Source organism: Saccopteryx bilineata, chromosome 1, assembly GCF_036850765.1.
Source record: "Saccopteryx bilineata isolate mSacBil1 chromosome 1, mSacBil1_pri_phased_curated, whole genome shotgun sequence".
Taxonomy (NCBI): Eukaryota; Metazoa; Chordata; class Mammalia; order Chiroptera; family Emballonuridae; genus Saccopteryx; species Saccopteryx bilineata.
Window position 1 is genome coordinate 89,959,178 of NC_089490.1, and position 21,412 is coordinate 89,980,589.

At 52.3% G+C, this 21,412-nt stretch overlaps 1 protein-coding gene across 4 annotated transcripts in view; it reads left to right on the forward strand.

Annotated features, from left to right (window-relative positions):
* The first annotated feature begins 4,621 nt into the window (after positions 1-4,621).
* TMPRSS6 (transmembrane serine protease 6) overlaps positions 4,622-21,412 on the forward strand; it is a 44,867-nt gene continuing 28,076 nt past the window's right edge. The window contains exons 1-6 of one of the 4 annotated variants that reach the window (XM_066259072.1): positions 4,622-4,803; positions 15,407-15,591; positions 18,256-18,389; positions 19,808-19,875; positions 20,845-21,029; positions 21,282-21,323. In XM_066259072.1, coding sequence (XP_066115169.1) covers positions 15,408-15,591; positions 18,256-18,389; positions 19,808-19,875; positions 20,845-21,029; positions 21,282-21,323 — 613 coding nt within the window. In that variant the 5' untranslated portion in view covers positions 4,622-4,803; position 15,407. The other 3 variants (XM_066259082.1, XM_066259062.1, XM_066259092.1) reach the window with 3 other exon arrangements.

Here is a 21,412-nt window from a genome sequence, read left to right on the forward strand (position 1 = left end):
TCACATTTTCCAGGCAGGAAAAACAGACTGAGATGATGGAGGCTGGAAAGCTGAGAGGGGCCTATTAGCAGGCAGGCCCAGGGGACCCAGCTGTCCTCACCATTTCTGATGAGAGACCTGAGCTGGCAGTGAGAGGAGTAAGGGGCCACCTTACACCAGGCGAAGATGGTCTGATGGTGCAGAGTGGATTGGCGTATGGGCCTGGGGGGCTGGAGCAAGGAGGGAGCAACTGGCAGGGGTGGAAGGAATAATGGAGAGATGGGCCCACCTGGGTCCAATTGCAGCGAGAGAAGCCGCAGCAGCTGGGGACCAGGCAGCCTAAGGGCTGGGAGCTGGCAGGTGCAGAGCAGGAAGCAGGAGGCAGCCAGGGCAGATTGGGGGATAAGAGAAGAGGGAGGAGAGGTAGGAAGGCCCTTCAACCTCTCGAGTCTCCAATTTCTTGAGCTGTATTTGTTCCCTCAACTCCCCAATCCCCCAGTATCTCATCTCTCTGCGCCCCTCCCCCGGCACACCACCCAGCTCCCGCTCCAAGCAACTTCCAGTGCCCACAGTTACGGAAACCTGTGCAGTAGACCATGCGGAGGGTGAGCAACCTACCACTGTCCTCCTACTTAGCGACACTCCAGATAGCTCCAAAACTAGTCAAGAGGCACATGAGGAAGGAGTAAGTAAACTAACTTTTGTACGTATTTTAGACACGGTGGCAGCCACTTTCCAAGCATCATCTCTCAGCACCTGCAAAGGACCCTGTGAGGCAGGCGTTATGTTCCACACTTTGCAGACCAGGAAACTGAGGTTCAGGGAGGTTAAGAATGCAGCTGCTGGTTGGTACAGCCAGCGCTCAAGCTCAGGTACATGTAACTCCAGAGCTTTCAGCCCTTTGCACGCACAAACCTGCACAGGAGACAATTACATTAAGGAAAAAAGAAATCAAGCAAAATTCCATTCTAAACTTACTGGCAACCAAAGAAAAAAAAAAAGGAAGGAAGGAAGGAAGAGAAAGAAAGGAAGAAAGAAAAAGGAAAGAAAGAAGAAAGGAAAGAAAGAAAGAAAAGAGAAGAAAAGAAAAAAGCGGCCCACATTCTATGATTATAATTGTGGTGAAATCAGCTCCACTCCAGTGACCTGGCAGCATCACCTCCAGACCAGATCCCTGCTCAGCCTCCTCCTTGGTCCACTTGTCCCTCTAATCTTTTCATCTCTGAGCCCTGCCAGGGTAGTTTTGCTCTGGGTGGTGTCTGGCCATACCACACCCTGCCTTACCCCCCAGTGACTCCCTGTTGTCTTCAAGACAATGGCTCAAATCCATGACTTGAGGGACCTCAGTAGATCCCATCTGCTCTCATGCCTTAGTCCAGGGGTCAGGAACCTATGGCTCACGAGCCAGATGTGGCTCTTTTGATGGCTACATCTGGCTCCCAGACAAATCTTCAATAAAAAATAATAACATTAAAAATAAAAAACATTCTCATGTATTACAATCCATTCATTTCCTACCACTCATATTCATGGTTGCGGGTGGCTGGAGCCAATCACAGCTGTCCTCCAGGACAACACCAAATTTTTATTGGATAATGTGTAAGGTACATGGGTCGTTGTATGGCTCTCACGGAATTACATTTTAAAATATGTGGCATTCATGGCTCTCTCAGCCAAAATGGTTCCTGACTCCTGCCTTAGTCTTTCCATCTGTGAATGGGGTGGTCAGACTGGATGATTTCTGAGTGCTCTCAGCTCTGATATTCTTTGGTTTCAGGTGCCACATTCTTGTGGCTAGGACTGCATGTATTTCACCTCGAGAGTAGAAGGCTAGGAATAAAGGCGAGGACCACATGTGACTCATTTAGTCTGGCATCTGTTGGTCCTTGGGCTTGAAATAGTCCTGACACCAAAATAATCCACTCCTAGACTCCTACACAGGACCCCACTCAAGCATCTCCACATCTGGGCATTCCTCTGATTTGTTCCAAGTAGCGTTGATTACTGCCTCCTTCTGTTCCCTTCTGAATTCCCTCTGGGAATGTAGGGGAGATAATAATAGTTGTGGCAGAGAATCAACCAGACTTCATTGGCACCAACCATTGTTCAGAGATACCGGCATGAGAAAACTGAAGGAATCCTTTAACTTAGGGAAGCAAGGTGAATGTTGTCCGGGGCTTTAGTAGGAGGGGCTTGCCACAGTTCAGCTAGTTTGGGAAATGGTTGGTTGAGGATGGTTCTTGGGAAAGGGAGGAATTGTCCTTGCAGATTAGCAGCCACTGTTAGGCAATTTGAATTCTATCAATAAGCAGTGGGGGAGGGACAACTGTGAGGTTCAAGGTGGAACCATCTCAGTCCTTCAGTCTCAGTCCTTCGGGGTCTCTTCAAGAGCTTTCCTCACTTAGTGTGCATCAGGCTCTGTTCTAAGCATTGTTATTAACTCACTTGATCTTTACAACAATGCCAGAAGGGAGGAAGGAGGAACCATTCTTGCTCCATTTTACAGCTGAGAAGGCAAAGAGTAGTTAATGACTTGGGCAAGGTAACACAGCTAGAACACAGGAGAACAAGGATTTGAACCTAGGCAGTCTTTTTTTTTTTTCTAAAAAATAAATTTATTGATTTTGCAGAGAGAGGAAGGGAGGGGAGCAAGAAGTATCAACTCAGTTGCTTCACTTTAGCTGTTCATTGTTTGCTTGCTGCTTGTCACAGTGCCTTGGCTGGGTAAGCCCAGGGTTTTGAACATGGTGATCTCAGCATTCCAGGTCGAGGTTCTATCCATAGCGCCACCAAAGGCCAGGCTGAACCCAGGCAGTCTTTAGCACTCACTTGGCAAGCTCTTTATAGCTCTTAAAGGGTATGCATGTATAGAGTCTTATAAAATCTCTCAGCGACCTAGCAAGACAAGAATTATGGAAAGTCTGAATCCTGCACTATCAGTGAAGACAGGAGGCCCCAAGAAGATGGTGCCATGTCTCAGGCCACACAGTGAACGTAGGGGCCAGAAGGGGAGGACTGGAATCCTGGGCTCTCACCCCTACATCCAACAACCTATGACCACTGTTATTGGGGACAAGGAACAGGCGTTGGGTTGTTGATTAAATGAGCTCAGCGCAGGTGGCCTTAGCCTGGCCCCTATGACGGTCTTGGGACATCCCCTTGCTGGCTTGCTCAGAGACATTTTCCACCACCACAGGTATGACACACTCGATGCTCCCATCACAGCACCGCAGAGGGGTGGCGGTGTTCAGGGCTGTGGGAAAGCAAGGCAGGAAGTGCTGAGAGGGGAGAGAGAGGCAAGGGGGTTGGGTACCCACTGTACAATTCCAGGAAGCCAGGACGCAGAGGTGAGGGAGGAGCTGGCAGGACACGCATCATCTTCCATTCCTCAGTGTAGCTGGCCTCACGCTGGGCACTGGCCACAGAGCCTGACTACTGCCCTGTGTGCACAGTCCCCAGCTCTGTGGGGGAGGGAGTGACCATGGAGGGCACCGACAAGAAAACTGACAGTCACACCCTGCCTCGTGGAAGAAAATCAGTCAGAGCTTTGATGAGAAATGCCTGGCTTGGGGAAGCTCTGAGAGGTCTCCTGACTTTGGGAGGGAACGTGAGAGTGGACCACCGTATGGCATGTTAGAGAGAGGGGCTCAGCGTGGCTCAGCTGGTTTGGGATACGGCTGCTTGAGGATGGCTCTTGCAAGGGGGGGGATTTTTCTTATTCATTTCTTCGTTCACTCAACATTCATTTACTGAGGGCCTATGAAGTGTGGATCACGGCACTAGGTCCTGGGGACCTTGTGGTCGACAAAACACCCTCCATCCTGCCCTGAGGCCCCTGCTCCCTCTGTGCGGCAGCTGGCGTGATGGTTAAAGCACTAACTCTGAACCTGGGCAGCCTGGATTAAATCCTGGTTCTGCTGACTACCAGCTGTGACCTTGGGCAAATGCCTAAATTTCTCTGTGCCTGTTTTCTCATCTGTAAGAAAGGGGAAGTCCTGGGGCAGTTGTGTGGATTCAAGATGTGCGTGTATGTAAAGTACTCGAAAGAAATGGGACAGGCAGGGACAGGGCTGTGACCAGGGGAAGCCCGGGGCTGCAGGTGTGGCGGCAGCTGGCTTGCTGTTGGGGCAGGGCTAACCTGGAATCATTGCAGGTGGGGGTTCTATTGCCCTTATCCCACCTCCCCACCCTTCCCAACCTCTTGCTCCTCACTGTCTGTCTTCCCCAAGCACCTGAGTAAGTCTCAGGGTGTACAGTTTTAGGGTGTGATTCTCTCTATGGTGTCTGAGCATCCAAAGGGATGAATCTCTGATGAGGGGGTTCCAGGAGGTATGACATGCTTCAGAAGTGACTTGAGGATCCAGGGTTACATGGCCCTTTGGAAGAGCAGTCCACTACATTGTCAATTATCAGCCTGCTTCCACCCCCCTGTCCCTGCCTGTAAAGGAATGAACTGTGTCCTCCCCCCCAAAGAGGTATTCAAGTCCTAACTCCCCCTCCAACTGTGAATGTGTCCTTATTTGGAAACAGGGGTCTTTGTAGGTGTAAATAAAATGAGGTAATTGGGGCAGATGCTAAACCAATATGACCTATGACCAGTGTCTGTAAGAAGAGGAGAAAGACACTGGGAAAAACACACAGGGGGATGGCCGTGTGACAACAGAGGCAGAGACTCATTGAAGTTAAGCTGCCACAACCCAAGGAACACCCAGGATTGCCAGCAGCACTGCAGCTAGGAAGAGGCAGAAAGGGTCCTTCCCTAGCGCCTTCAGAGAGACCACCGTCCTGCCAACACCTTGATCCTGGACTTCTAGCCTCCAGACTGTGAGACAATAAATTTCTGTTGTTTTAAGCCACCCTTTTGATGGCACTTTGTTAGGACAGTCCAAGGAAAGGAATACACTACCTTGAAACCCAGAGGAACTCGGTTCTCCCGAACTCTGCCTGTCTAGACAGTGTCTGGCTGCGGCGCACAGAGCCTGCCCCCTAGGTGAGCTGTGCACTCCCCCAGAGGGTTTCAGAGAGAAGCGTGGCCAGCGGACATCCTTCTTAGGATGGGCTGAAGTCTCAACCCCTCTGCCCCCAACAAGGTCTTTCTTGAGCTCTGAGGCTTGGCTGACCCACAAGACAGGATGATTAGGAGGGGCAGCTCTCTTGGGACCCCCACCCTGGTTTCCCAGAGTAGTACCTTCATTTCCTATACTTAATTGAATAGTGTCCCCCTGAAAATCTGGAACCTGTGACTATGACCTTATTTAGACACGGGACCTTTGCAGATACAAGCAAGTTAAGGTGAGCTCATATGGGATAGGATGGGCCCTAAATCCAACACTTCTGGTGTTCTTACAAGAAGAGGGAAATGGGGCACAGACTAGACACACAGAGAAGACAGAGGCAGAGAGTGCAGAGATGCTTCTCCAAGCCAAGAATTGCCGAGGACTACCAGCAACAACTGGAAGTTAGAGGGAGGAAAGGAAGGACTCTTTCCTAGAGCCGAGAATGGACCTGCTGACACTTGATTTTGGCCTCCAGAACTGGGAGAGAGGAAATTGTTTGAAGCCACCCAGTTAATGGTCATTTGTAATGGCAGTCCAGGAAACTGATACACCTCCCAGCAAAGGGAACAGAATGGAGTCCCTGTTTCACCTGCAATGGCCTGTGGGACCTGGGGCAGGTCAGCCTCTCCTCTCAGAACCTTGGTATCTTCTTCAGCTGAGTGGGGACATGTCACCCCCAAGCCCGGACTTGAGGCATCATGGTGAAGAGCCCAGCCTGGGGCCCAGAGAGCCACAGCCTTACTGTACTGTCATCGAAAGAGTTGACAGTGACTGTTATTTGTTCACTCAGCCAATGTTTGTTTGTCCCGTGTGCCAGGTACTGTTCTAGGCTGGGATCCAGTAGGGGACAAGACAGCGGGACTTTGTCTTCATGGGGCTCACAGTCTAGGGGTGGGCAGGGAGAGATGACAAGTAAACCGCTTAAGATATGGCACTGCCTGAGGCGTGGTAAAAATGCAGCCATCTTGGCCTCTTTGGTGAACAGTTGTGAGCACCTACTGTGTGCAGGGCTCTGGGAGGAAGCGGAGCACACAAACAGGTCTTGGTATCATTTACCCGAGGGTTTATTCAGCATTTGGTTAGTTTACTGGGATTGCATAACAAAGTACCACAAGTTACGTGGCTTCAACAACAGAGTTTATTGTCTCACAGTTTTGGAGGCAAGAAGTCCAAGATCAAGGTGTTGGCAGGGTTGGTTCTTTTTGAGGGCTGTGAGGGAGAACCTATTCCATACCTTTTTTCAATGTTCTAGTGGTTTGCTGGCAATCTTTGGCATTCCCTGGCTGAGAGAAACATCACCCTGATCTCTGCCTTCGTCTTCACGTGGTGTCCTCCTTGTGTGTACAGCTGTCTTCAAATTTCCCTTTTTTATAAGGACATCAGTCATTGGATTAGGGGCCCACCCCACCCCAGGGTGGCCTCATTTTAACTTGTTACATCTGCAGCAACCCATTTCCAGATAAGGACACATCTGAAGGGACTGAGGTTTTAGGACTTCCACATACGAATTTGGGGGACACAGTTCAACAAATCACAAACATCTTTTTTGTGCTTCCCGGAAGGCAGATAGTACCCATCTGATGGAAGGCACCATGACTGAGGCTAGGCCTCCCTCTGAGTGCCAGCTCATCTTTAGAATGTCTTAAGAAATGGGATGTTGGATGGCCATCTGTTTTCTTTCCAAACCAAGGACTTTTGTACAACGTTTGGCTCCTCTGGGCAAAATTCAGATATGTCTCCTTCATGTCCCTGTCCCCAGAGCCTAGTAAAGGCCTGAGGTATTGTAGGCACTTAATACAGGTTTGTGTAATTAATAAACCAGGAGTTGCAAGTTTACATTTCACCAGAGTCTTGCTTTCTGAACATTGGGGCTAAAATATGGCATCAACAAAAAGATTGCTGTGAGCAGTAAATGAAATACCCATGAAGGTCTGGGCACAGCAGCTGACCCATGGTAAGTGGTCTTCACAGCGTCCGCCAGGACCTGGATGACCTTTGTCACATGGCTGCTGTAGTGTGTGAGGGAGCACACAGCTGCCTTCCACCTCCCCCCAACTCTACTCAAACCTTAGAGAAAGGCAGCCAACTTTTCATAAGGGCCTCCCGCATGCTGGGCAGAGCACATGTAATTTACACTCAGTTCCATCTTTCTGTCTTCAACACCCAGCTTTATCCTCCCCACCCACAGATGACAAGAGGGCAGCTTGGAGAGGTGACATGTCTTGCCAGATCACCAACAGGTGGAGGGACTGGGATCCTGACCACATCCTCTCCTTCTCCAGCTCCTGGCTGGATCCTTGTCACCTGCGTGTGGTGGGCACGCTGAGGTCTGGCCTCCAAGCCTCACCAGCCAAGCCTCCTTCTAGACACCAAGGGCACCCAGGATTAGTATGAAAGATGGGCTCGCGGAGAACAGTGAGTTCTTCGTCTTCTGTCTGTGTGTGAGTTTGTTCCTCTGCTGTGGTGACAAGGGTATCCAGGCCACATGGTTGCCCTGTTGACAGAAGGAAACCCTCTCTCTGTGGCAGGCTGCCCATACCCATAGCTCTCTGAGCACTGGGGAGGTGGCACTCTTGCAAGTGTTTTATTTTTTATTTATTTATTTTATTTTTTATTTTTTTCTGAAGTTGGAAACAGGGAGGCAGTCAGACAGACTCCCGCATGCGCCCGACTGGGATCCACCCGGCATGCCCAAGGGGCGATGCTCTGCCCATCTGGGGCGTTGCTCTGTTGCAACCAGAGCCATTCTAGCGCCTGAGGCAGAGGCCACAGAGCCATCCCCAGTGCCCAGGCCAACTTTGTTCCAATGGAGCCTTGGCTGCGGGAGAGGAAGAGAGAGACAGAGAGGAAGGAGAGGGGGAGGGGTGGAGAAGCAGATGGGTGCTTCTCCTGTGTGCCCTGGCCGGGAATCGAACCTGGGACTCCTGCACGCCAGGCCGATGCTCTACCACTGAGCCAACCGGCCAGGGCCATTGCGTGTTCTTTTAAATACCTCCCTCCACATTTTGCTGCCCTCCATGCCAGCCGCTCCCCCAGGCTGTGGCTGATAAATCGATGATTGGGCAAGTGACAAGAACAGAGGACTCTGATTGTGCAAGATGTGCTTTTCAGACTCTCCAGCTATACAGGGCTTATTCCCAGACACCTTTGCGCACAACTTTCTCTTCTGATGGACACACCTTGGGACACATGTAGACCCCCTATACAGCAGGCTCATTACAGAGCACATGCAGGCGTATGACACTGTGAGGTGCCTCATGGTAGATATTGCACAACAGCCTTCCTTACCTTCACCCAGAACTCTGTGGATATGCTGATCTAGCCCAGACACACTGGACACAGCCACACACCTCACACACACATGCTGGGACCCACAGGTTATAGCATACAGGGTCTCAGGTATGCAACTTCCTCATCAGGACCAACCTCGGTCACCCTGCCTATATACACCCAGAAAACCCTAGTGCTCAACATGTGCTTTGGAGCTCATGGGGGTCAGGCCCACCATCTCCACTGTGGCTTTTCTCACTAGCATTGCAAATCACATTTGTGAATTTCAGTGTGACCACACTTGTGATTTCCATGTTCTAGTAGTCAAATTAAAGAATATGAAATCAAGCAGGTGAAACGAAGTTTAATAATATATTTTATTTAGCACAGTATAGCCAATGTGTTACCATTTCAACATGTGATCAATATAAATGAATCCTTCTTGGGTAGTTTGCATTCCTCTCTGTACTATACCTTCAAACCTGGTGCGTAACTCAGCTCAGACTGTCTCTCCCAGGGGCTCAAGAGCCACATAGGGTCAGTAGCCACCAAAATGGACAGCACAGTTCTATAGAATCAGGTAGAAATTCCAATAATTTTCAGCTAAACAGAAAATAGCATCAAGCCCAACCCAGCAAGAGAGTGGAGAGCCCGACTCCACTCTCTTCTCTTCTGTCCCAGGAGCCTCCTTTTTTCTCTTGGGCCACTGGCTCCTCTGGTCTTACCTGTCCAGGTATGGAGACCCACATGAACCTTTGCGTGCACCACAGAGGCCCCTCGCAGAGCCCCCCAGTCCTCACCACCCCCAGCTCATGCTCTAGGGGACCAGGGCCTGTAACCAGGCAGGAATGTCACCAGGCAACATGCCTCGGGGGACAGCTCAGATCTCCTGCACCTGCCTGCCAGCCTCTGGGGTGCCCATGGGGCGGGGCCAGGCAGGGCAGGCACGGCCTGTCTCCTGCCTCTAGACTGTTTACCTGAGCACAGTCACAGTGCTCTCCTGAACCTAGCAGTAGCTCCATGGAGCCTGGGGCCACAGGCCACAGAGGACAAGGGCCAGACACCCCAGCCATGGCTCTGGGCCATTGATCCAGCCCCAACTGGCCAGGTGGGGGTGGGGAGACCTTGGCCTGGACAAACAGGCTGTGAGGTCTGCATGCAGGCCCGGCATCCACTTGCCACTCCCAAAGGCAAGTGGGGGCCTCCAGGACAGGGGACCAGGATCTATGAATGACCCAGTGACAGCGTCTACTCTAAGAGCCAGGCCTTGCTCCCTGGAATCTGAGCTGTCTTCCTTGTCTGAGGCCAGCTCCGCAGGGCCTCGTCAGCCAGAGAGTGAGCAGGTAAGCGGAAGGCAAGGGGTCCACAGAGCTGGGGCTGGGGCAGGACAAGGTGGAGTGAGGCCAGGAGAGTGGACCGTCTAGGGGCAGTGGAGGAGCTGCAGGCTTCAGGTACTGGGAGGCCTGGGTGTAGGTGGGGCTGGTGGGTTCTAGGGCAGGGACAAGGCAGGGTAGAGGCCTGATTTGCTGGCTGAGCACCCCTAGTTCACTGTGCAGGACTGGACATGCTGTCTTCTCCATGCCCAGGGGCCCCAGCTGGGCTGTATGGTGAGGAAGGCAGGCCCAGAGTCCCACACTGCACTAAACAGGGGGCTCTTAGCTCCCAGGCTCAGGGTTGAATGGAGCTGGTAGGGTGTGTGTGTGTGTGTGTGTGTGTGTGTGTGTGTAGTGTTTATGAAGTAGAAGTGTGCATCTATGAACCATGTGTTTCCATCTGCATACATCTGTGTGTGAGTTTGTGTGTGAGGAAGGGAGACTCACCCACACCCCCGCATTTGGGAACACATGGTCACAGCAGCTCATAGCAGGGAATTACTCTGGGCCTAACTGGCCTCATTGGAAGGTTGTAGATGGGAATTCCAGTTCTTCCCTGCCTTAGCTAAGTACTTTGAGTGAGTAATTTCATCTCTCTATACCTCAGTTTCCCCACCATTAAATAGAAACAGCAAGGCAAACATCCCAGGCTGCTGAAGGGTGAGGTGGACTGTGGTTTGCGGTGTTGTCCGATATAGGCTGGCACGCAGGAGCTGTGGCCCAACCCCGCTGAGCTCAGCCTCCAGCAGGCAGACCGAGGACTCTCCAGTGGTCAGAAGGACAGGAAGAGAGAGGAGCAGATTCCAGGGTGGGGCCCACATACTCAGATCGTGGAGGAGCCCCGGGGCCCTGTGGCAGCTGGGGCAAACTTAGTCCCTTCTTCCAGCGGCTCACCATGAATGGGACAGAGAGAATGTCCCCAAAGGTGAACTGTCATTGATGAGGGCAGCCATCTGCCTCTCCTAGGGCACTCTGGGAGAGCTTCCAGGAGGAGGTGTGAAGGGCCATCTAGGAGAAGGCCAGGTCAGGAGGTGGGCAGCCCAGGCAGAAGGAAGGATGTATGGGAAAGCTAGGCAGTAAGCAAGAATTTTCGGTGTTTGAGAACCAGTCTGTGCTTTGCTCTTCCCCCAGAGCTGGTGAGGAGCCCTCGATTTGTTACAGTTTTCTACTACATTTATTATTAAAATTGATAACTGTAAAGTCCAACATCACCAAAGTGCAACAGGAAAAAGAGGGCATGGGGAGAAAGGAGGCAGGAGACATCGGCCAGCCACATGTGCACACAGCACCTCGGAGCCATGTGGGCAGAAACTGGGGTCTTAGCATTCATTCATTCAACAACAATTAGGGAGTGCCAAGTTCTGCTCTTGGAGCAGGGCACACGGCAGTGAAATGACTAAAGCCTCCACTCCCATGCAGCTCCCAGCCAGGGAGGGGACAGAGTAAGGACACATAAGCACCTCTGCAATTTAGGTCTGGAGAAGTGCTGTGAAGAAAAATGCAGCAGAGAGAGGGGCGTGGCCAGGCAAGGCCTCACTGAAGAGGTAACATGTGAGCAAAGACTTGAAGGAGGAAAAGGAGCAGCCATGAGGCAAACTGAAGGAAAAGCATTCCCGATGGTGGGAATAGCAAGTGCAAAGGCCCTTAAGTGGCATGTACTTGATACGTCGATGGTCTGGCAAGGAGCTGGGTGGGGTGCAGCAGAGGGAGGGCAAGGACAGAAAGGTGAGCCAAGGCAGAATCACATAGGCCCCTGTGGGCTGTGAAAAGGATGTTGGGCTCTGTTCTAGGTGGACGGGAGCCATGCAGGGCTTGTGAACAGGGCATGCGGTAAAAAGACCGTTCTGTTGGTTGTGTGGCTGTTTGCTACTGGGGGTGGCCAGATGGCTGGCTATTGCAGGAGTCAGGGTGACAGATGATGTTGACCTGGATGATTGATGGCAGGAGTCATGGAGGTACCAAGAAAGAGTTGCATTCTGGGAACATCTCGAAGGTAGAGCCAAAGACCTTTCTGATAGACTGGGCCCTTAAGACAATGGAGAAATCATTGTAAAAAATAGGAGCAGTGAAAAAAAAAAAAAAAAAGGAGCGGTGTGGTCATATTTGCAGCTGTCGGTTGTCACAGTTGGCCACTTCCTGCTGGGCTGTCAGCCCCAAGAGAATGAGAATGGGGTCTCATACTCACCAGTGTACCCCTCATGTCCAGTGCAGAGCCTGCCATCAAGCAGATATGCTCGACAAAAATGAGGTGGCTCAGTAACTGAGTTTAGGACTCCATGGCCAACACAATCATCCATGCAACAGCTCCAGACCACCCCAGTCCCGCTTCCTGGAGGTAGCGAGATGTAGGAGAGAGTCCAGAGACCTGCAGCTCTGTGCATTCATGCTTCCATTGAGCATTCACTCACACAGGCCCTGTGCTGTGTCCTCCAGGGAGCCAGGGGTGAAAAAGACACAGGCCCACTTCCTTGTGAGGGAGAGCGGCAAAGCCAAAAGACAGCCAAAGGCTTGATGTGACCAGAGGCTGCCCAGGGGCATAGGCAACGTACTACCTGGGACCCAGGGAACCACGGCCAGGCAGGTGGCCTTGGAGTTGCCTTTAAGGGTTCCCACAGTCCTTTAGGCAGAGGGTGTGGCTACACAAAGGTGAGGGTCTCCTGGGCCTGCAGAGTGATGTGCCTGACAGAAGTTAGGGCTGCAGGGGCGTGGGCAGAAGCCTGGCCAGGGAAGGTCTTGGTGCCATGGTGTGAGTTTAGGAGGTGGCTGGGAGCCATGAGAGGCTTGTGAGTGGTAAATGGCGGGAGGTGGGTAGGGGGCGTGGTCTGGTGACAATGTGTGAATAATGTACCAGAGGAGAGAGGGGAGGCAGAGAGCCCAGGCGGAAGACTGCCGCAGGAGGCCAGGTGGGAGGCAGCTGGAAGCCCAGGTGAACAGCACCCCCCACCTTTGGGGTGCATCTAATCTTGGGTTTTTATACAGTGGCTTTTCTTTTTCTTTCTTTTTAATTAATTGATTTTAGAGAAAGAGAGGAAGGGAGAGAATGAGACAGAGCATCAACTCGTTGTTCCTTTTAGTTGTTACTCACTGTGCCCTGGCAGGGATCGAACCTGCAACCTTGGTGTATCTGGATGATGCTCTAACCAACCGAGCTACCTGGCCAAGGGCACAGTGGATTTTCTGAAAGTGGGCTTTTCTGTGATGTTTATAGTCTTCCCAGGCAGACAGGAAGGGCATTCATTTATGAGGGAGGCGAAATCCTCAGAGTGCCAGTCTGGCCAGGATAAGGGGGAGAGGGAAGAGGAGGCCCTGTAAGTATACTACCCTGGACTGCTCCTCTCGCTGACTCTTCCAATGGATCTATGACCTCTGAGACTCGGTTTCCCCCTCAGTCACCAGGTGATACGTAAGGCAGTAGAGCATAGGGGCGGGTTGAGTTTGCAGCCTGACTCTGCTGTTAACCAACTGTCTGACCTTGGCCAAGATGCTCAGCCTCTCTGTGCTTCAACTTTCTCATCTGTGAAATGAAAGTATATATTAAATAACTTACCCTTCACAGGGTAAGGCTTACATGAAATAGTGGATATAAAATACTAGGGACAGTTGAAATAAATGCCAACTATTGTCACTTCTAGTGGCCCTGAGTCTCCATAGCTCTGTGGGTCATCCCAAAATATACTGCTTACAAAAATTAAGGGATATTTCAAAATGAATATGAAGCGATAAAAAGAAAGCATTTTTTTTTATTAAACAAGAACAGCAGAAAAGCAAACGACAAGTTAAAGAAAGTTGTTTGATTATGCAAATGTGGTGCAAAACCAACTTTTATTTCATTGGTGAAAATGCTCTATACAAAAGGCTGAAAATACTGGAGCATCTGCATGTTCCCTGATCCCCTAATTTTTGTGAGCAGGTCCTTGGCAATCTAGATTCAAGAATAAAATGGGTGTGGCCATGTCTGGAGGAGGGAGGGGACCCAGAACTGAGAGAGGATGAGGACCTGGGCCATAACAGGGCTCTCCTTGATCTAGCCACTCTGCTGAGCCAGTTTCTCACCAGGGGTGCTGTGGACACTTTGGAGAGTGGGAGGGGCTGGCCCACCCATTTTGGGATATTTACCATCCTTGGCCTAGCCCCATAAAGCCAGAGGGCCCGTCCCACATGTCTAGATGGCCTCTGGTTAGGGGTGGGGATGGGTTCCATACCCACTTGAGAATCCCTCTCTTTCTTGCATTGGGTAGAAGCCACTCAAGAGGGTCACCATGGCTGGATGCCAGAAACCCTTGACTGGGAACAATGCCAGGAGGAGTGGCAGAAACTGGGGACACATGTGGAGAGCTGGGTGCCCCTTGAATCCTGGTACAAGGTCTTTAAACATCACCAAGGAGTCTCATTTTGGGAAAACCCCTGTGTGAAAACTTCAGACACAGCCCAGAGGAACTCCCCACACCCACACACCTGGGGATGCTTTTCAAAGACATGGTGGCATTTATGGACCTGAGAAGAGACTAACTTCTCAGGCTCTGGAGCCCTCGCCCTGCTGGCGGGTGGGTGGGTGGAGGGCCTCTCTGGGCTGTGGGAAAACCTGTCCGAGAAGAAAGGTGATGCTCAGCAGTTTGCTTGGGGTGGGGGTTTGGGGGGGTCTGACGATAGAACTGCAGGCCCAGGGCCCTGAGACGGATGGCAGTCAGTTAATCAGTTATAACTTAATCATGATTTGTCATTTACCAGCTCATTTACAGGAGGCAGCCAGGAGTAGTGGAAGGATCAGGGAGTCGGACACCTGGATGCGCCCCCCACAGACCTGCTGTGTTTCCTTGGGCCAGTGGCTTAGGCTCTTGGTGCTTTGGTTTTCTTATCTGTAAAATGGGGCTGGTAGTGGGTGCTAGATGTTCAAATTGCGTTGGGAACATGAGGCTGGGTCAGGAAAGCTGTGGCCTGAATAATTTCTCAAACACTCTGGGTCTCAGTTTCCTCATCTATCAGATGGGTGCAGAAACTTGAAAGGTGACAGGGGCTTTGCAGGAGGATAATACACGTAAGTGCCCACACAAAGTGGGCCTGAGGAAGAAGAATGCTTGGGGACAATGGTCCCTGTATCCCTGGGTGACCAGAGAATTAAATGAGGTGATACCCGTGAAATGTCCTTCATAGACACTAAATAAACATTGGTTCTTGTCTCCTTCTGCCCCTAGGAGAATTTTGGGCTGGTGGGGAGACAGAAGCCAGCATTCTTTGAGGGATAGGTTCCTGGCCCAGCACAGCACTGCTCCAGGGGTTTGCGGGGGAGGGCTAAGTGAATTGACTGCGTTGGTGTTTTGGGAAGCTCTTCTACCGAGAACCTGGAGGAATGAAAAGCAGCCCCTGACTGAAGGGAAATGGGGCAACTTTTTGGACTCCCATGTTTGTACCATGTTGTTCAGTTTCATCTGTGGGTACAGCCACTGGGGGCAGGGTTCACACACTGAAACCTCCATCTGTCCTCTGACCACAGAGAGGCAGGTGCAAAGGTGAGGGTCGCAGAGCCAGGCCAGTCCAGCTCCGCCTCCTGCCTTGCTTTCTCCCCCATGAGTGGCTCACTGTCCACTTTCCATCACTGCTTACTACTGGGTACATAGGAGCATCCTACTCCAGAAGGCGGCCGTCTTATCTCTGTGCACTGTTGGCATTCAGCAAAGGCTCCCTTGCAAATCCCAGGCCATTTTCAACCCCGGTCTCTTTCCCTGCTAGGATGCCCATGGCTGAGGCCCCCCAGGTGGGTGACGGAGGTGATGGAGAGGAGGCAGAGCCAGAGGGGATGTTCAAGACCTCTGGGGACTCCAAGAGAAAAGTCCGGGACTACATCCGCTTGGCACCTCTGTGGCTGGCCCTGGTCGTGCTGGCTTCAGGGGGGTTCCTGCTCTGGTATTTCCTAGGTAAAGGTGTGGGCTTGCCCAGGAGAGGGACCTGGGAAGAATTTGGGGTGGTTGTGAGGGGCACAACAGAATAAACGAGGATTCCAAGTCAGCAATGCCTAGCAACTCACCTTGGGCAAGCACTTCCTCTCTCTGAGTCTCCCTTCCTGTCCTGTGAGATGGGAGTGTTGCTGCACCTATGTTGTAGGTCCTGGGACTTAGGCCAAGTGACCCCAGCTCATAGCAGCTAGGGAAGGAGTGATCTCCTGGCACCCAGTTCTGGTGAACAGACAACCAAAGGAGTACAGTATAAACATCGCCTCTCCTTGCCTGCACCCCCCAGTGTTGCCCCTGGGGCTCTGAGCCGACTGGCTCTGCAGGAGAAGGCCCAGTGGTGCCATGGTTCCTGGCACCAAGTAGCGTCTCTGCCTACCTGAGCCCCGCCCGGGAGCTCCTCTAGCATGGAGACCACAGCTCTAACGCCTCTGAGTCTCCAGGGCTGGCATGAACGAGGATGAAGGGGAGGAGAGACACAGGACTCAGGCATCCCGGAGGCTGTCCACACCCACAGAGGGCTTGCATCCCCCAGCTCGAGCACATGTGGACTTCAACACACAGGGAAAGGGGGGCCTGGAGTGTCCAAAGCAGGTGGCTCAGAGCTTCTCTCAGGTTCTGAATATTGGCCCCCCCTCTGTGGTATCACAGCCCTTAGTCAGTCACCTGGAAGAAAGTGGCCCATGTTCTGGGCCTATTTGTCTATTCATTCATTCATTCATTCATTCATTCATTCATTCATTCATTTACTCATTCATTCAATAAACACACCTATGTCTTTCTCTAAAACTGATCGAGACTGTCTCCTTCATTCCTCCAAGTCTTGGCTTTGGAAAATAATGGATGAACCAAGTTATATCGTGCCTGTGAAAATGCTTCATGTACACTCTCGAAAACTCTTCATTCATTCACTCATTCATTCATTCATTCACTCATTCCTGAGCACCTCCTATACACCAGTTCTGTATCAGGCTCTGAAGATAGTCCTGCCTCACCATAAAGCATGGCGTGTGTCAGGATAGAGGAAGCTGAGGAGTTTGAGAGCCATCGCAGGGACACATGATCAGAGACTTCCCATTAAACACTCGGCAAATGTTAGAAAGTATTCATACTGGCTAAATCTCATGGAATTTCAGGCCCATTGAAAGGAACAGGGACCCACTTTTGAGCAGTCATGGGGAGCTCAGCCTAGGCCCAGCTCCAGAGGGGGCTGAGGTGGGGGACGTCTGGAAACAGCCTCCTGTCAGACACTGTTAGGAAGCCCGGGTCTGATGTGAATCTGCCTGCCATGACCCGGAGTGGATGGTAGTTCTCTGCTCAGAACCGAGTAATGCCGGCAGGGAGTGGAAGCTGCGTGCATTTCACCACCGGCAGGAAGCCAGTGCCCCAAATAGCACAGAGCTGCTGAGGCCTCCTTAGACTGCGGGATAATTAGTCTTCAGGGTAAACCACAGAGCATCAGGCTGCAGGCCCAGGAACTCACCTGCCAATTGTCATTGTCTTTCTTTGCAGATAAGTCTACTTTCTCCTGATTATGCTCCGGGAGTAAACTGCTCTCCGGAGGGTGTGCTCCGTGGGGCTGAGGACCCAGGGCAGCATGCTCCCAAACCTCAGCTGGGGGAAGTCCATTTTCACCCAGCAAGGGGACTAGGGTAGAGGAGGCACTTCAGGAGATGTCTGAGCCATTCCTCTTGCCCCAGCCAGACTGTGCTCCAGGCAGCGGGCACTGGGTGAGGAGGCGAAGCAGAGACGTGCCCAGATGTGCCCTGCGCAGCCTGGAAGGGAAGACAGGAAGGGGCCTAGGACATTGGAGTAGGATAAGCCCAAAGCGAGTGGCAGCCTGGTCCAGAAAGCAGCCCAGGAGAGGAGAGGGTGGGGCGGGCTTCCCAGGGGAGATGGGCCCCAGTCCCTAATGTGTTTCCTGGTCCTTTCCCTCGCCTGCTGTCCTGCGTGACAGGTTTATACTTTCCTCTCAAACCTCCTGCACCCCCACCACTTTGCCACCTGTTCCAACGAGGAAGTGGAGCCAGTCAGAACTGAAGCCCCTCGATGTCCTCCCAGCAGCACCCACATGCTCTGCCCTCCCACCTGCCCCCGAGATGAACCATTGCTGCCTATTCTTAAGCTTTCCTGGGCCCCACGTGGGGAGGGCTGGGCTCCAGGAAGGCTCCTTCTCCATTTGCCAGCACACCTGGTCACCCCTAACTCCAAATTGTAGCTTGACTCCAAGCATTTTTCACCTGCATGCCTGTCCCAAGCTCCCTCGCCTCTGACCCTGGCCCCTCTCACCTGGACCACTGCCTGCAGGCTTCCCTGCTTCTGCCTCTGCCTCTTTAGACCCTGTTCTCAACACAGTAGCAAACCAAATCATCTAACTTCTCTTCTTTAAACCTCCCACGGCTCCCATCTCACTCAGAGTAAAACCATCCATCTGTGGGCTTCCCTTCTCCCTGCTACCTTGGGGCCAGTTTATCACTAAATAAACTTTGGATGATGATGATAACAATGTCAAAGATGAGGATGATGAGGGTGCCTTGGAGGCTGAGGTGAGGCGGGTGGAGGAGAGGGTCTGGGGGAGACGGCAGCATCCCTGCTGCGCCTTGGCTAACCTGTTGGTTTCTTCCTGGGCAGGGTACAAGGCAGAGGTGACCGTCAGCCAGGCGTACTCAGGGAGCCTCCGCGTGCTCAACCGCCACTTCTCCCAGGACCTTGCCCACCGGGAGTCCAGTGCCTTCCGCAGTGAAACTGCCAAAGCCCAGAAGATGGTAGGAGAGGATTTGGGGAATGGCAGGGAAGGAAGTGGCAGTAAAAAGGGAAGGAGGGGCCTGATCCTGTCAAACCCATTGGTCAGTCCATACAGACACTCACTGGGAGCAGAGAGAGGCCTGTTCTAGGTGTGATGGAAGGGGACATAGTGTAAGTCAGTGGGAGAGTTAGTGGACTCTGGCATCAAATACCCTTGGATTAAAACCTGATCGTGTCATTTACAAGTTATATGACCCTGGGGAAGCTAGGGCAGTGTGGGGGTGGCCTACCAAGGCCAGCACTTGCTCTAGGACAGGGGTCGGGAACCTATGGCTCACAAGCCAGATGTGGTTCTTTTGATGGCTGCATCTGGCTCGCAGACAAATCTTTAATAAAAAAATAATAACATTAAAAATATAAAACGTTCTCATGTATTACAATCCATTCATTTCCTACTGCTCATATTCATGGTTGCGGGTGGCTGGAGCCAATCACAGCTGTCCTCCGGGACAACACCAAATTTTTATTGGATAATGTGTAACATACACGGGTCGTTATATGGCTCACACAGAATTAAATTTTAAAATATGTGGTCTTCATGGCTGTCTCAGTCAAAAAGGTTCCCGACCTCTGCTATAGGGCCTCAGGACCGTGGGTAACAGAGCAGGGAATAAACACACCAGCAATCCTGACCTGGGGCGGTGCAGTTTTGAGTATGACCCCTTATCTCCCAGAGCTCCCTGTGGGTGGATGGTGCCGCAATAGCTCTACTTCATGACTTCACTGCTGTGCTAGCTGCTCCCTATTCCAGTCCCTCTCCCCCAACCCCTACTGGTGTTCCTCCGAGCCACCTCCATATAAACCACTTGCCTCACGTCCTTGACTCGATCTGCTTCAGGGGACCCCCCCCCCAAGGCTCTCTTTCCTCCTCTGTAAAGTGGGTGATGCTAACAGTGCCCATCCTCAGGGCCGCTGTGGGGTTGAAATGAGGTAAGGTGCACATCACCTCTATGCTGTTCCCAGTGCTACACTGCCACCCGCTCTACCACCCTGCCACCCTGTGTCCCTTCCTGCTGTCAGCACTGTAGTTGAACATATGCAAAAACCAGCCAGCTGAGCTCCATGCCTGGTGGCTGGAGATGAGGAGGGGACTCAGGAGCCACGTAGGGCTTCTCAGAATTGAGTGACATTCAACAAGGGGAGCCAGAGGTGTTTGGTGGTCTGATGGAGGCCAGAACTGGAGGAAGGGGTCGGTGTGAGTGCCTAGGGGGAGGGGAAAAAGTGGAGAGGGTCTGAGGTTTCCTGGTGTGGCTGCTGCCCACTGTGTGGCCACAGGTGAGACTCTACCCTGTAGGCTCCTTGAGATGAAAAACCATCTCAAGGTCGGAGGGGCTTCTGCAGACGGTCACCAGGGGGTTACTTTTCACCCTACTTTTAGCTCAAGGACCTCATCTCCAGCAGCCGCCTGGGCACTTACTACAACTCCAGCTCCGTCTACTCCTTTGGGTGAGTCACCTGGCCCCTCTGACCCACCCCCTGCTACAACAGGGTAGGGCAAATGACTTCTGATGTCATGCCTTCATTTTTTATTTATTTATTTATTTTCCTGAAGCTGGAAACGGGGAGAGACAGTCAGACAGACTCCTGCATGCACCCGACCGGGATCCACCCGGCACGCCCACCAGGGGCGAGGCTCTGCCCACCAGGGGGCTATGCTCTGCCCCTCCGGGGCGTTGCTCTGCCACGACCAGAGCCACTCTAGCGCCTGGGGCAGAGGCCAAGGAGCCATTCCCAGCGCCCAGGCCATCTTTGCTCCAATGGAGCCTTGGCTGCAGGAGGAGAAGAGAGAGACAGAGAGGAAGGGGGGGGGTGGAGAAGCAAATGGGCGCTTCTCCTGTGTGCCCTGGCGGGAATCAAACCCGGGTCCCCCGCACACCAGGCCGACGCTCTACCACTGAGCCAACCGGCCAGGGCCATGCCTTCATTTTTAAAAGTGAGGAAACTGAGATATGAAGAGGCAAGTTGGCTTTCTGCGTGTGACCTTCCTTCACTGCACTTGGTCTTCTCATCTACAAAGTGGGCACAGAGGTGTGGGAGGAATTGTCTAGACAATGGCTACAGTGTGCTCATTAAAGGCATGGCATGTATTAGATGAGGCCAGGGGGGGGGGTGTTAGTGGTGGGTGGCCCAACTCTTCCACTCATGTCTGAGTCTGCCACTTTGACATGGTCTGTAGCATACAACCAGTCTAGCCTCTTGTGCCTCAGTTTCCTCACCTCCAAAATGGGGATGAGGAGAACACCTGCCACAGAGCTGGTTAGAAGGCTTCCCTGTGGAGGTGGAGAGCAGTGCCTGGGAGGTAGTGAGTGCTCAGCATTCCCGAACCGCAGACGGTGCTTTCCCCGCAGGAGCAGGGGCTGGGCAGCGACGACTGCAGGCCCCTTCCCCAGCCCCTGTCATTTCTGCCCGCCTTAGGGAGGGACCTCTCACCTGCTTCTTCTGGTTCATCCTCCAAATTCCTGAGCACCGCCGGCCCATGCTGACCCCTGAAGTGGTGCGGGCACTGCTGGTGGAGGAGCTGCTGTCCACGGCCAACAGCTCGACCCCCACTTCCTACAGGGCAGAGTATGAGCCGGACCCCGAGGGCCTTGTGATTCTGGGTCAGTTCTGGGGAGGGTGAATGTGGGATGGTCTGATGAGGTCCAGGAAACTGCCCACTGGGATTGGGATGCCCTCAGGGTGGGCCCCCAGGGACCCAGGAGTCAGGACTGGGCCAGAGGCCGGTGTGGGTGGATGGCATTCAGGGGAAACCTCAGACAGGCTGGCTCTGATGGTCTCTTCTTATTTTTATTTTCATTTTATGCATTTAATATTTGTCTTTATTTATTCATATGTTCATTTCCTTTTAACAGAAGCCAGTGTAAAAGACATAGTTGCACTGAATTCCACGCTGGGTACGCTGCTTTTGTTTCTTCCACTTTTGAGTTGGTGTTTTTCTTGGCTTGGTCGAGTGTCAGGGGATCACATGGCTTTTATGGTCAGT